At 35.1% G+C, this 14,575-nt stretch overlaps 1 protein-coding gene across 1 annotated transcript in view; it reads right to left on the reverse strand.

Annotated features, from left to right (window-relative positions):
- Window positions 1-596: 596 nt before the first annotated feature.
- LOC132097303 (scavenger receptor cysteine-rich type 1 protein M130-like) overlaps window positions 597-14,575 on the reverse strand; it is an 18,782-nt gene continuing 4,803 nt past the window's right edge. The window contains exons 7-17 of the mRNA XM_059502932.1: window positions 14,014-14,223; window positions 12,871-13,191; window positions 7,814-8,119; window positions 6,148-6,444; window positions 3,913-4,194; window positions 3,403-3,687; window positions 3,041-3,223; window positions 2,735-2,815; window positions 2,358-2,432; window positions 1,618-1,770; window positions 597-1,211 (exon numbers count right to left, since the gene is read on the reverse strand). Coding sequence (XP_059358915.1) covers window positions 988-1,211; window positions 1,618-1,770; window positions 2,358-2,432; window positions 2,735-2,815; window positions 3,041-3,223; window positions 3,403-3,687; window positions 3,913-4,194; window positions 6,148-6,444; window positions 7,814-8,119; window positions 12,871-13,191; window positions 14,014-14,223 — 2,417 coding nt within the window. The 3' untranslated portion in view covers window positions 597-987. The remainder of the gene's footprint in view (window positions 1,212-1,617; window positions 1,771-2,357; window positions 2,433-2,734; window positions 2,816-3,040; window positions 3,224-3,402; window positions 3,688-3,912; window positions 4,195-6,147; window positions 6,445-7,813; window positions 8,120-12,870; window positions 13,192-14,013; window positions 14,224-14,575) is intronic.

Consider the following 14,575-nt stretch of genomic DNA (forward strand, 5'->3'; position numbering starts at 1 on the left):
GTAAATGGGTGCCGTCAGAATGAGAGTCTATACAGCTGATAAAAAAATCACAATGACCCACAATTAATCCAGTCTGAAAACATATCCATCAAGATGTTTTTAACTTCAAACTGCTGCTTCCAGCTTAAATACAAGTACTCTAATCATAATTCTTTTTTTTTTTCAACTTGTTTGAATCAGAAGAGAAACATGCGCAGATCAAGCACAAGTTTACAAAAAAAAAGTCCAAAACATTAAAATATGTTAGTGGATTATGCACTTGGATTCTTGTCTAAAGCAATGTTCGAAGTTAAAAATGTCTTGATGGATTTGTTTCTTGTAAACACAAATCTTGTCACTTCAGAAGACATTAACTGATGGAGTCGATGGATTACTTGTGGATTCTGATGGCATTCATTCACAGCAGAGGATCCATTGGTGAAGTGAAATAATGCTAATTCTTTTTTTTTTTTTATCTGTAGTGACCAAACTCTTCTTGGAAATATTCTGCAAATTTTAGTAAACTCTGGCCTCCTGTTTGTGATAAAATTTTAAAAGCATTGATCTTGTAAATGTTTAAAAAATATTATCAAATCAAATGAACAAGATAGTGATAACTGAATTTCAAGGTTTTTTTGCTGAGTTCATGTGGGCCTACTCATGAGCTCTAACAGACTAAAAAACAAATCAAGCAAAGCAGGAACAAACAGATCAAAACTACACATCAAAACCTTAAGAATTACAAAAAGTTTGACTGGTTTGTCAGTACAAAAATGAGCTCTTTTCCTCAGTTCATACACTGTTGTGACGATAATTAAAGATTTTGTTATTCCAAATCAGGTTTGTGTATGTGTCCCTTCTTTTATTCATCTTGAGAGCTAGCATCATTATTAAACAGCATTTGTTTATCCATATTTTCTTCTTAATATTTTACTGTCATAAGAACATACAATCTTAGATTTTATTAATATTATCTTAAAATAAAAATTTGGTCTCATGGCTGCTTTATTACTCTGCTTGAGCGTGAACTTCTACCTCTGTAGTCAACATATCCGCATCAGCATTTGCAAATAGACCAGCATCTAAATCTGAATCTGCACCTTCATCCACGTCTACATCTACATGTGCTCGTGTGCCTCTAATCCCTGCAATTTCATTGGCTGTAGCCTCGACAGGTATGACATCATCATAGTCCTCCTGTTTCTCTGTCTCCACTTCATAGGTGTCCTGATCTGATGAGAACACAAAAGAAAAGTTCAGCACCATTTCCATAAAGGCACACACACACACACACACACACACACACACGTTTGTTTTTGTGAAAAGTGGGGACATTCCATAGGTGAAATGGTTTTTATACTGTACGAACTGTATATTCTATCGCCCTACACCAACCCTAAACCTAACCCTAACCCTCACAGGAAACTTTGTGCATTTTTACTTTCTCAAAAAAAAAAAAAAAAATAATTCTGTATGGTTTATAAGCGTTTTGTAAAAGGGGGAACATGGGTTACTCATAAGTCACCCTCTCCTTGTAATACCTGTGTCATACCCATGTCATTATACAAAGTTGTGTCCTGATATGTCACAAAAACACACACACACACATACAGTGAAGTGTAAATTTGAGTGATGTACCAAGAATGTTCTCGGGTCTCTTGGGAAGGAGAGGTATGTCGAGGTCTTCATCATGGTGGGTGTGAGAAGGAGAGATTCCATTGGCTTGTCCCTCAATGTCATCATATTCTGTCCCAGAAGAATCCCTCTTTCTGTCATCTTCATCCTCCTCTCCTGTTGGAGAAACATGATTTATTCTTACATGAATAGATATACATCTATATTAATTTATTCATACATTATTCATTTCCCCCTGTAGAATCTGAATGTGCCCTTTTATTTGTTTCTATCAATTTTATGCGATATTCCAGTTTTGCGCAGAAGTTAAATTTGAATCTTTGGATGGAAACATCACTTAAACGTATTTTACATGACATTTTAGTTTGTCAAACATAAAAAGAATCAGCTGTTTTGTTGATTATAATTTGTTGAGATTAACATAATTATTTTATAATTTACTTTGTAGAGTATTAGTATAGATTATTTATTTACATTTACATTTTACATTTATTCATTTTAGCTGACGCTTTTATCCAAAGCGACTTACAATTGCTATATATGTCAGAGGTCGCACACCTCTGGAGCAACTAGGGGTTAAGTGTCTTGCTCAGGGACACACTGGCGGTTCACAGTGGATTCGAACCCGGGTCTCCCACACCACAGGCATGCGTCTTATCCACTGCGCTAACACCACCCCATATTTGGATCGACAAATGTGCAGGCAGTCAGGCAACAGACTAAAATGAACATGAATATCTCACCTGATTTGTCCATGAGAGAATCCACATCCTCGTAGTCATCATTATCTAAAAACGATGCCTTTTCTTCAGAAAAACCTGAAAAAATTATGTATGTGTATATATATATATATATATATATATATAGATAGATAGATAGATAGATAGATAAAATCTCTTTGCTCATGAAAATATTTTATAATCAAAATATGAATAAAAGAGTGAATATCTATCTATCTATCTGTGTGTGTGAATGATTTTATCTTTCAACTTATTAGATACAAAAGTAAAATAAATAAATAACAATAATAACAATAACATTTTGCAATTAAGGAAAGCATTTGCTTATGTCTTGATATTCACCATGTTCAAAGTAATAATAATTAAATTATACAGTATACCTTTGTCCTCTGTATCCATCTTATCCATTTCATTCACATCTGGGTTGATGTCTTTGCCCTTTTTATTTCTGTAATTTCTTACTGCAAAAACAGAAACGGCTAGAAAATTATGCTTCTATTAATTTTACCGGTTATTGTTTGATGTAACAATAAGGAGTGGGAAACACTGCCAAAGGAGTGGGAAACACTGCCACCAACAGGTTAAAAACATGAAGGCCCTTCAAATATCGCTGTAACTTCATTATGAAAAAAATAATGTTTATCTGCGAATCAGAACAATGTATTTCTGGTGCAAGTGATACTCACAGGCTAAAAGTAGTCGTTTCCGATTTCTCCACATTAAAAACAAAATCAGCAACCCCAGCACAGCTCCTAACAGACCCAATATCAGACCCACTGAAGAATTACCTCCATTTGGAGAATTATCTGCAGTTTTTGGAGTATATCCTTCAGGTTTTGGAGTATTATCTGCAGTTTGTGGAGTATAGCCTGCAGTTTTAATGAAACAGTTTCACAGGTTAGAATGTTCATGGATATTTATTAAAGTAAACTCACAGCTACTTAACTTCATGCAAGAAGGCAAGCAGCAGCAAAACAAATCCCAGAACAATAAAAATTATTTTCCTATATTAAAGTGTATGGCATCTGTGTGTGTTTTTTTTTTTTACCTTCACATTTGATTTCAGCAGGTCCATGACTGCATTTATCATTTTTGAGATGGTGCATGCACTGAAAAATGTTGTAATGGTTTTCTGGGCAATCAATTTTCACCTTTATTTCTTTTTCTATTATCTGTTCTTCCAGCAGTTCTCGTCTATCATTGCACTTAAGCACATCACAAAACTTCTTGTTATCATTCGTGGTCAGTTTTCCACAGACATATTCCCATCGCCCTTGATACTTGATCACAAGCTTCCCACCACACTTCTCAGTAGAGCTGAATTCAACACTATCTGCAATACAAATATAACTTCGGTCACTGAAAGTAAAGCACAGCTTAGTATATTCTAATATGACTAATGTGATATATGACTAATCTTTTTAATATTTCTATACACACAAATCCACAAATCTTATGGGACATTTAAAAGGAAAACTGAACTACATTTCAACATCTATTCATTATTTAACTACAGTAACAGTCTTAATTACAGTCCAGAAATACATGTATGACTCACCTTTGCAGGCCACAGAGAGGATGTTCTTACAGCTGTCTTTTCTAGAGCCACACTGCCACACCGATGTCTCTATGCCTGTGCAGCTGAAATGCCAGGTATTTTTTTCTGTGGACTCTGTGGTCCAGCTGTAGAGTGCCTTACCACAATTGAGGCTGTCACATAACTTGTTGGACATCCCAGCATCCCACCGGGAAGCACAAACATGCTCTTTATCTATGAGCACCTCGCCTGTGCAGTTGTTTGAGAGCCTAATTTTTGGAGGTTTATCTGGAGAGGAGTGAAATCAGACAATCAGATATTTCTGTAATGTGAGTCAAGTATTACTCTTTGTGCAGGGTTGAGAAAAATTCATCATTTAAGAACTGACTCCTGTTTGTTTCACTTCAGGATATTATAAGAGAATGACTGAACTGCAACCAAGGATATTAAAATAAATTGGTAACATTCTGGGAAAAGACGTGTTTTTCTATTAATGTTTCTGTAAAAAAAATTAGTTAATTTAGAGTTAATTTATTAAATAAAAATATTTATTTATACGATTTTTATTTAACCCTTTCACGCATAGTGGTCACTACAGTCGACAGCTATTAAAAAAGCATTTTCTTGAATTTGCACAGGTTTTTATGGCAAAGTTGCACATCAGCTTCTTCATTGGACCCTGGTGCATCATACTATAAATTGCAACCAAGTGGCAAGCTGTTGTGTTTCGATTTTTCCCACTCCAAACCAAGATGGCCAAGGGTCAGTCAGACATGCCAAGTTTCTCCAGAATATCCACCCATTCCTTCTATTTTAGGAGACTCTTGTAGGTAAAAAACATATTGCAGCATCAATCAATATCTAATGAGTCATATCAGAGTAAAATTTTCCAAGTTTTGAATTTAGATTTAGAGAAAACTCTTGATTAATCACGTCCACTGTAGTGGACGTCATGCATCAATTGCTATATTTCAGCTACAATTCATAATTATAATGTGAATATTGTTTTTGAAACTTAAAACTTTTTTACTCATAACATCAAAAAGTAATCTGATTACGTAATGCATGTTACTTGTAATGTGTTTCCTTACTTATAACATCAAAAAGTAATCTGATTATGTAATGTGTGTTATTGTAATGCGTTTCATTACTTATAACATCAAAAAGTAATCTGATTATGTAATGTATGTTATTGTAATGCGTTTCTTTACTCATAACATCAAAAAAGTCATCTGAATGTGTTATGCATGTTACTTGTAATGCATTACCCCCAACACAGATCATTTCAGATGAGACTGGAAAAACGTATCGCTAGGTTTTCTCGGAGGAGGGCATGTCCATCTTGAACATAATCATAATTATCAGCTAATAAGGGTAAATCTCCATACTCTGGTGCACTGGAGGGAGCATCTGAGTGGTTTCCACATTTGTACCTTGACAGGCTGTAGAAAATTCTGATGGAATCACGTCCTCATGTTCTAATATCAAAGATACGCGAAGTGCAACTTATATGAGGTTGTATGAAGCCTTTGCAATATTTCGCATATTTATTTTTTGTATATATTTTATCATTTTCACATGATTTTATATGTATAATTGTATTGATTGGTTTGTTAAATTCACATACTTTATCTGTTTGATTGTTGTCTTATATTTAATATAGTATATCTTCAGTTTAAACCATAACCGCATACTGTCCACTCAAGTGAACATATGAAGATCTCTTTGAAAAATTTGTAAAAAATAAAATAAAATAAAAATAAATTCTTGTTTTTCATGCCCTATATAAGAGCAATAAAAACACAAAGAGAAAAAATCCTGACTGAGGTTATCATAATTCATGCATGAAAGGGTTAATTATTGTTTTAGTATATTTGTTTCAAAAATTAGTAAAGTTTCTTGAAATGTCTCCATAAAAATGTATAATTAATTTGCAACAAATAAATAAATAAGTTTTTCTCCACTATGGTCTATAAAACTCAACTTTAGTTTCATTGAAGTGCATTTTTGCTATTTTTTTGTAGTTTAAATAAAGTTTTAATAAAGTTAAACAATGAAAATTAGAAATATTGTCTGGGCAACTGCCTTACATAATAATAATTAAAAAAATGAATTCAAAGGATGAATAAAACTGTAATTGTATTAATGATTCAGAATTAAATTGGCAATGCCTTTTTTTTAAATCTGTTAATCTACTTTAATTAGAGTTGACAGTGTTAGGGATGCTAACAATAGGAAGAAAGAGATCATTCCTACGGTCACACTGGATGTTTAACTGCTGTTGATTCTGGGCGGGCTGATCATTGCTCTCGCATTCCCAAATATTCTCCTTCCCTGAGCAATTATAGATCTTGTTCCACCACTCATTTGTGTTTGTGTCTTTAGGGATGTGTGATATGTGTTTTCCACACTGTAGATACTCGCACAGCTTTTGTCCTTCCTCGTTGCCCCATCCATTTGTGCTGACTGGAGTGGGTGTTTTCCTATCACGCAGAGCATATACTGGACCACTGCATTCGCCTTCCTTGTTATAGAGGAGCAATCGTTTCCATTCTGTTACATAAAGGGCAGAAATATCAAAAACCTTGTATCACATGTGCAGGAGCAGAGGTCAAAGGTCAGAGGACTTGCAGAAACTACACTCAGAGAGTGTGGTAAAAATTCCCCTACGCATCTGACAAACCCTAAAAAAGTTAAATTATCTACAGGTGACTTATTCTGACTGCAACGGAGAACCAAACCTTCTTGTCAAAGATGATATTATTATATCATTTATCTCTAATAATTGGTTCTTCATGTGCAAATCAGGAAAACTCATAGGCAATGCACATTTGATATATGATTACTTCAGATTGTTACTAGGGTGACCACCCGTCCCGCGTAGTGCGTGCGCGCACAGCGTTTGAAGCCCAATTCATGCGTCCCACAAATTGAGACTGTGTCACGCATAATCAATGCTTGCTCAAAAAAAGTTGGTCGCTCTATATCCTCGAGACCCAGGCAGCCAAACGAACATTACTTGACAGTTTAGCACGCTACTGTTGCCACACCCACCCCTCAGTTGAACTGCTGACTAGGTTGTTGTCAACTTTTTCGTTGTTGTTATGACAGCGCACGCATGTGCATACCAGACACACTGGGAAGGAACTTTTAGATGCATGCTTTCCAATTCGAAAAATGGAGAAAGTGAGGCACCGCCATCATCAATTAAAAAAGAGAAGGGGTTCCTGTTCGCCTGCCTTTACTAACAGGCAAGTTCACCATCCTTTCTCCCCCTTCTCGTTCCGTGAACCTCTGGACTTGAGTTTTAGACTTTTTTTAACTGTTCCTGTGGTGTTGAGCAACTACAATTCATTTTAATCCTATAATTTTATATTATAATTTATTTAAAGTGACTAAATTGTAATGAAAAATAAATAAAATAGCTAAAGTAAATCGTAAGTGGAAGTGCATCTGTCAATTCTGTCATGAGCATACATCAGCAATTACACATGTTTAGAGGAATAGGGCATTATTAATATACCATGTAAGGTGGTATGTGCTAGAAATGCGCAAACCACTATCAGGGAGTCTACCCATGGGGGAGTCTACCCACCGCCGCGCAAAGCAGTGTCCCACATTGTCCCTCAGAAACATACCCCTTGTCCCCCCTTGGGCTTATTAGCAGGTGGTCACCCTAGTTGTTACTCAATTCATGGGTTGTTATGATTATTATCACATTCAGATAGACATCTAGTCACCTTGTTCATATGCATCTGTTATGGCAATATGTTAACTAACTTTGGCTAAAGTGTTGGTACCTTTTGTTCTCAAAAGGATACAAACCAGACTGCAAGAAAGAGAAAACTTAGTTGGGATCACAAAAATTTCCATCACGAGAAAAATGTGATCAAGTCTGCACAAAATTAAAAAAGGTGAGTACCTGTGCATTTCAGATAGCCAACAATACATTCTTTCTCTGAAACCTCTTTGAGGTCACATTTGGAAACAGAGTTGGCATTATCCAAACATTTAATTCTTGATAGTCCTGTAGATTTAGATTCTTCATTCAAAATCCAATCATGTTGGTCATTTATGCTCTCGCCACAAAATAGTTCCTTGCAGATCAATTTTTTAAGATTTGTATCAAGACTGTCTTTACAGATGGGTGTCCATTTCCCAGCGTAAAACAGTGACGCTTTTCCAGCGCATTTGTCTCTTGGATCCTCCTGTCTAGCTTTGATGCTGTCTGTGAAGAGTGTCAAATAAATGTTCATTAAAAGGAATTTTAAACTTTGTTTAAGTAATAGTTCACCCAAAACTGAAAATTACTCACCCTCAGGCCATCCAAAATTTGGATGAACTAAATGTATTTTTACATACTAACATTTGTCTTAATATTGAACCAGAAAATGGATGGAAACTAAATGGTTAGTTGATCATTTATTCCAGTGTTATACATTACACAAAAAGTATAGTAAAATTCACTTCATTTTGATCACTTTATTTAGTACAATTCCATAATGTACTTGCAATTTTCTATTTCCGAACACTAATTTTGTACTTAATGTAAAAAAATTATTATTTAGTACTTCTTAAAATAATCTAAGCAGAAAATAAAAATTAAGAACATCTAAGGGTTCTCAACTGTGCTATTTTGGGACACCATGCATATGAACCATGGTGCTTTTAAAATACTTTATCCCTCTAAAAATATGTATTTACCTACCACTTGTACAAAAAAGAAAACGTGTATTTACTTTAAGTGTACTTCAGTAGTACAGTTGGGAAAATGTACTTATAACTATTACTTTACTAATATATGTTAATTAAAATAAATTTAATTTAAACAACAACTATATAAAAGTTAACTTGTTTTTAAATCATTCAAAGCAAACTGTTTAGAAATACAGAAATGAAAGTCCTCTGAATATTTTTTGTGGTAGTATACTTTATTTCAATGCACTATTTTTTTCAAATATCAGTAGTATTTGGCATACTTTTAACTGTAAAAAGTAAAAATAGACTTTAAATTAGTGTATTTAAAGTGTATAACTTTTACAATTTTATTTAGCACAAAAATATGAATGTACTATAAATGCACTTGCTGGTATTTTCAAATATACAAGTATAGCATTCAAGTACACTCTTTTTTTTCACCTGGGTAGTGTAATAAAGGAATAGTTTCTTCATGGGAACAGATCTGGAGAAATTTTGTATCTGCAGTGATTGGGTGCTTGATTATTGTGATGTTTTTATCAGCTGATTGAATTCTCATTCTGATGGCACCCATTCACTACAGATGATCCACTGGTGAGCAAGTGATATAAAAATTGTACATTTTTACAAAATTGTTTCCATGAAGTAACAAACTCATTTACATCTTTGGTGGTCTGAGGGTGAGTACATTTTTTCAGCAAATTATAATTTTTGTGGGAACTATTCCTTTAAGGCCCATTTTAGTCATGGGTTTGACAATATATCACACTTATAATTCTGTACAAAGGGTAAAGAGCATCTTTTGACAACCAGTCTTAAACTAAACAACAGGTGACATGAAATATTAATGTTCTCTGTACAGTCAAAAAAGTTTCAGTGTTTTAGTTTCAGTGTTTTAGTTTCAGCGTCGGAGAGAAACTGTTGAAAAGTGACATATAGATTGCAAATTTTGGTTTACGTGTTTTTTTTAAACATTGGCATTTTCACACATGTTAGGGTAGAGCGGGGGGGGGGGGCAAAATATTCATTTTGCATGAATATTTTTATTACCCCTTACTGTTTTTCCCAAAATATCCACAAGATAAAGTCAAGATCAATTTTTATTGTAACTATGGACAGCGTTGACGAGAGTGATGTAGAAGTTTTCACCATGAAGCTTACACTGGTGATGTACCGGAGAGAAAACCGATTTCACATTAAATTATCTAATTTTCAGCAATAAGAAAAAAAGTGTTTTAAAGCTTGTTGTTTTGTAGAACATCGCAATTATTAATTACATGTGAGAACAGTAGGCCCTGTAGATAGAGACGTGTTATTTCTTAAAAATATAATTATATTTTCAGAATTAAATTCTTTTTAAACATAGCCTATGGGGTAAAAGGCCCCCAGTTGGCAATGAGCAATTACTGTATTTATTCTGTTTTTGAACATAATCCTTTGTTTTTCCATCAGATGTATTTTAACTAGTTGGCTGAATTAAAATATTTGCATTTTATATTTAAAAAATACCTCAAGTTAGCCTCAGGTAGCTAGTTAGCTAGCCAGTTAACATCAGCTAACAAAATGTTTCAAATAGTTTTTTCTTTAATTTTGTAATTCAAAATTATTGATCATATTCTTTTTAATTTTAAGAAAAAACTGTCTGTACTCTGATTTTGCTGTAAATGTTTAAAGCAAATTTCTTTGTCAGACTTGAGGGGCCTTTTGCCTCATAGATGTGGTAATAACATTTTTGTTAAAAATCTATAATGACATGAAAACTCTGGACATTTTTCATACTTTGTTTATGTTTATATTATATTTATATTATTTTGCTGATATAATTGTCACTAAAACATGCTTTGTGAACATACTTTGCAAAACACATTAAACTTTTGTTTCACAGAAAAGAATGGCACAATCCTAATTTAGTGGTTGGGGGAGGGGGGGGGGTCCCCTCTCTCATTCGCATTAAGAAGATATAAGCATTCAAAGCTTGTTTTTCAATTTATTTATTTATTTTGTATTTTATTTTACGTCACATTGTACCAAAGTCCTGTCACTCGGCCGCCAACTTTGAAACACCTCTCGGGCATCCAAGTGCAACTCCTATCTCTTAGAATGGGTAAACATCAAATTCTCCAAAACTGTTCACGAAGTTTGAGGTTAAATTTCATATTTGAAATCACCAAAGAAATCTGACATCAACTAAATGTTATTACTCTTGCTCAAATAGCGTTATAAAAAAGCTTGCGCAAACCTAAATGCACGTCTCAGAGCGCTGCTTGTTTCTATAGCAACTGGACGCTTCTAACGGCAGCTGCAGTGACACGCTGACAATACTGATAAGCAATTGGCTCTTTCATTCAGAAGACGGGGCTTCCTGCAATTGAGCGGCCATATTTAGCATTTTCACCATTCAAAACTATACTGTTCGTGTGACACGTCTTGGGTACTCTATAGTCTTTGATTGTACTTCATCTTCTCATCAAATCTTCTGATCAATCAAATGCTCTCTAGAATCCAAAGCGCCCGCCCCCTGCACTACAGATCGGTCGGTCACTTGTTCACAGTGTAGTATTTCCAGTACAGTGAATGGCTCCTAGTGCACAATGTAGGTAATAGGGAACTATTCAGACAGTGTAAATATGCTTTCGATTGGGGCAAATGAGGTCTGGTTTCACGATATTTCACGCAAACCGCGGTAGCACACACAGTCTGATCTGGACTTTGGCTCCGGTCCAGAGACATGATCGCACGTAGCAGATCATATGCGCAAGTCTGCATATATAAAAAACCTTTACAACTATACAGCCTCAGCATAATTATGAACACTATTTTGTTTTACTTAGAATTTCATATTGAATCTAGGGGGTAATCTATTAGACTGTGGCTGTCAAAAGACTATTTTAAAAAGGGGGTGGGTATGCTCTATATGTCCTGCCCTATATCTTTCCCATTTCAGTTGAAATGCTGCGAACTTCAGGGGACCTTGAAAAATAAAAGTATTTGTAAAACATGGAACAGAACACATTGTAAGCCTGAACAATTTTGACTGTGACCAGCCCAAATAAATAATCTGATAAATAAAGCAGGAGTTAAAGGGTAACTAAACCCCTGGTCAGAGCCTGACTCCACCCACTGGCAATATTTGAAAAATGCTGAAAAGTGGGCAGAGCACAGCGGAGATAGAGGGGATGAACCGAGGGCGGGGCTGAGCGGGTGGGGCATGAACCTGAGAACCGCAGTGACAGATTGATTGACAGCTGCTGTCAGAGTCACTAAAATGGAGAGTGACTGTAGTGACGCAAGTAGCTTTGCAACAGAGCGTTCATTTGAAGTAGAGGACTTTTCTCCTTCACCTGAAGTGGAAGATGTCGAGGTGTCTATGGCCTGAGCCATATCAATTCGAGCCGCTGGCTCGAACTGCGGTCTTAACTCCCGCACCGCATCGCTTTTCAGCGCGAGCTGTGTGAAGAAGCCCATTTCCACCTCCATTGCATTGGAGAAGCAATCCAGCGTAAAATGCAGTTTGCACACTCCAGCTTCTAAGCAGGAACTCGCGGTCTTCCAGGCCAAGTGCATGCAACCACTGGCACCTAATTTTAAAGTCTGCTGGAAAACTATGCAGTCCAGCAGTGCTGTCGCAACCAGCAACACTACACCTACGTACCATCCTGGCCACTGTACTAAATACAGATAAATCTACGCTAACTTGAAGCTATCCTATCCTAACTGATTCAATACTATGCTACTAACTAACTATGCTTCTAACAATACTAACATTACACTAACAACTATGCTAATTAACTCCATAGGCTACACAAAATAATCTAAATAATTATATAATTGCTAAGCTAAATAAATGCTATAATAGTCTATCCTGGTCGTTTTCAATACTCGCAATTCCAACTCACTGACTCACTACAGTGATTTTGACGGAACAAGATGGTTTTATACTGCCAAGGGCGTGGTAGCTCGTTCCAAGGGGCGTGGTGAGCTGGAAACTGCCTACGTCACCTGCCACCGCTTACGTCAATTGCCACCGCAACATCCAATAGGAAAAATCAACTGCAGTAGCCACCATTCAACCTGAAGAGGGCAGCACTCAGACGTTTTTACACCATATATTGTAGAATTAAAACACTTTATATTCCAATGTCAAAAAAGTTACTCGAATCAATGAACAGCACTAATAAAGCCCCATTCTTACAGATCATTAACTAAAAAAAGTTGGTTTAGGGTTTAGTTACTCTTTAACGTGAATGTTTTGGTCTTGAATGAAGCGACTGTTTACATTACCTCTGCATATCACGTGGGCTAGGGATTTGCAGGTGGGGTTTTTGTTGGGAATAAAATTGCACAGGGTCATATTTTGTACATTTTCTGAGCAGTACACACTACTGTAAGTGGCAGGTAGATTATTTATCTGAAGTGGTAACTGGGCTTGAATTGGATTTCCACAGCCCAGGTTCCCACAGATCATTTTGGAGTCTTCATCGGTTCTCCAAGTGTTGCTGCAAACCCCTCCACACTTGCCATCTCCACAGACCTTCACCATTCCCCAGCATTTTTCTCCAAATGAGTTTTGAAGTGCCACTCGAGGCTCCTCTGTCTTTGACCCTACATGTGACATCAGTAAGAATACAAGCATTTTACACACAGAACTGTTAAAGCTACACTATGTAACTTTTCGCCTTCTCTAGAAAAATAAAACTACATGCATCTTAGCAGAAGATAATACGTTTTCAGGAAATTGCAGTTATATACTACTCAAAAAAAAAGAAAAAAGAAAAAAAAGAATTCAAAACCCTCAATGACATTGAAGAACATTTATACACATCATTTAATTTAATTCATTTAAAATAAATTTATTTCGATTTTAAAACACTAAACACAATTTAAGTGGTTTTTTACATTGGACCAATTTTTTTCAACATAAATGTAATGAGGTTTATTTAATATTCTTGTTTAAACAATCTATTGCATTCATCATTATAAACAATGTATATAATGAACAAATTAGAAAAGTTCTGACTTTGCAATTGCAATAACTCACTGAGTGTCCACAGCCCTAATCACACAATGGTAACAACAAAATTCAAAATCATTATAGAAACTCCTCTAAATGTCCAACATTACTGAATATTAAACATTTACTCTTCTAATGCAGTCCCTTGCTAAGCATTCTGGGAACTAAAGATCCACTACCCAGTTAGTTATGTCAACAAAATTGATTTATGTGGTTTTAATACAAATTATGCAAATTTCAATTATAAATATATTAGGTAGAGTGAACACAATTAAATTAAGTTGGCATTACATTTTCAAACATCATGCTATTTAGTTTTTATCATTTAAAATAATTTAACTTTTTTTTTAAATATAGTTTTATAAGAGTAGGTTAAAAACAATAAGGCAATTCTGGTGCCACATGTACTGTACCTGAACATGTGACTTTGGCATCTTTGGTGTTTTGCTCTGGTTCAAAGGAGAGCAGAGTTCCACACTGCATTGCTTTGCATGTGTCATTGGCTTTTTTCTTATTCTCTTCCTCTGGTTTTGCAGACAGCCAGACAGTCCTACCATCAAATTGCTTGATGCGCACTTTTCCCTTGCATGGAGAATCGCCTTCAAAGAACTTCAGTTCTTCCTCTGAGAACAAATAAAATGGATTTGTGGTTACTGCATGTTGCACAGGCAATATAATCAGAGTAACACCTTAGACTTTTTACTAAATAAGCAAAACTAAAAACTACTGGAATCATGGAAAGCATGTTAAAAATTATGTAAACAAAAAAGCTTAACATCAAACATTACTAAACATCAAAACATGATTGGTATTATATTACATTCCAGGCTAAACTTTTGGAATAACTAAGATGTTTTAGAAAGATGTTTATTATGCTCAAAGATGTGTTTATTGTAAATAATATTATGTAACAATAATATTATGAAATATTTGTTATTGCAATTTAAAATAGCTTTCCAGAAAAAAAGCAGCACA

Source organism: Carassius carassius, chromosome 21, assembly GCF_963082965.1.
Source record: "Carassius carassius chromosome 21, fCarCar2.1, whole genome shotgun sequence".
Lineage (NCBI taxonomy): Eukaryota > Metazoa > Chordata > Actinopteri > Cypriniformes > Cyprinidae > Carassius > Carassius carassius.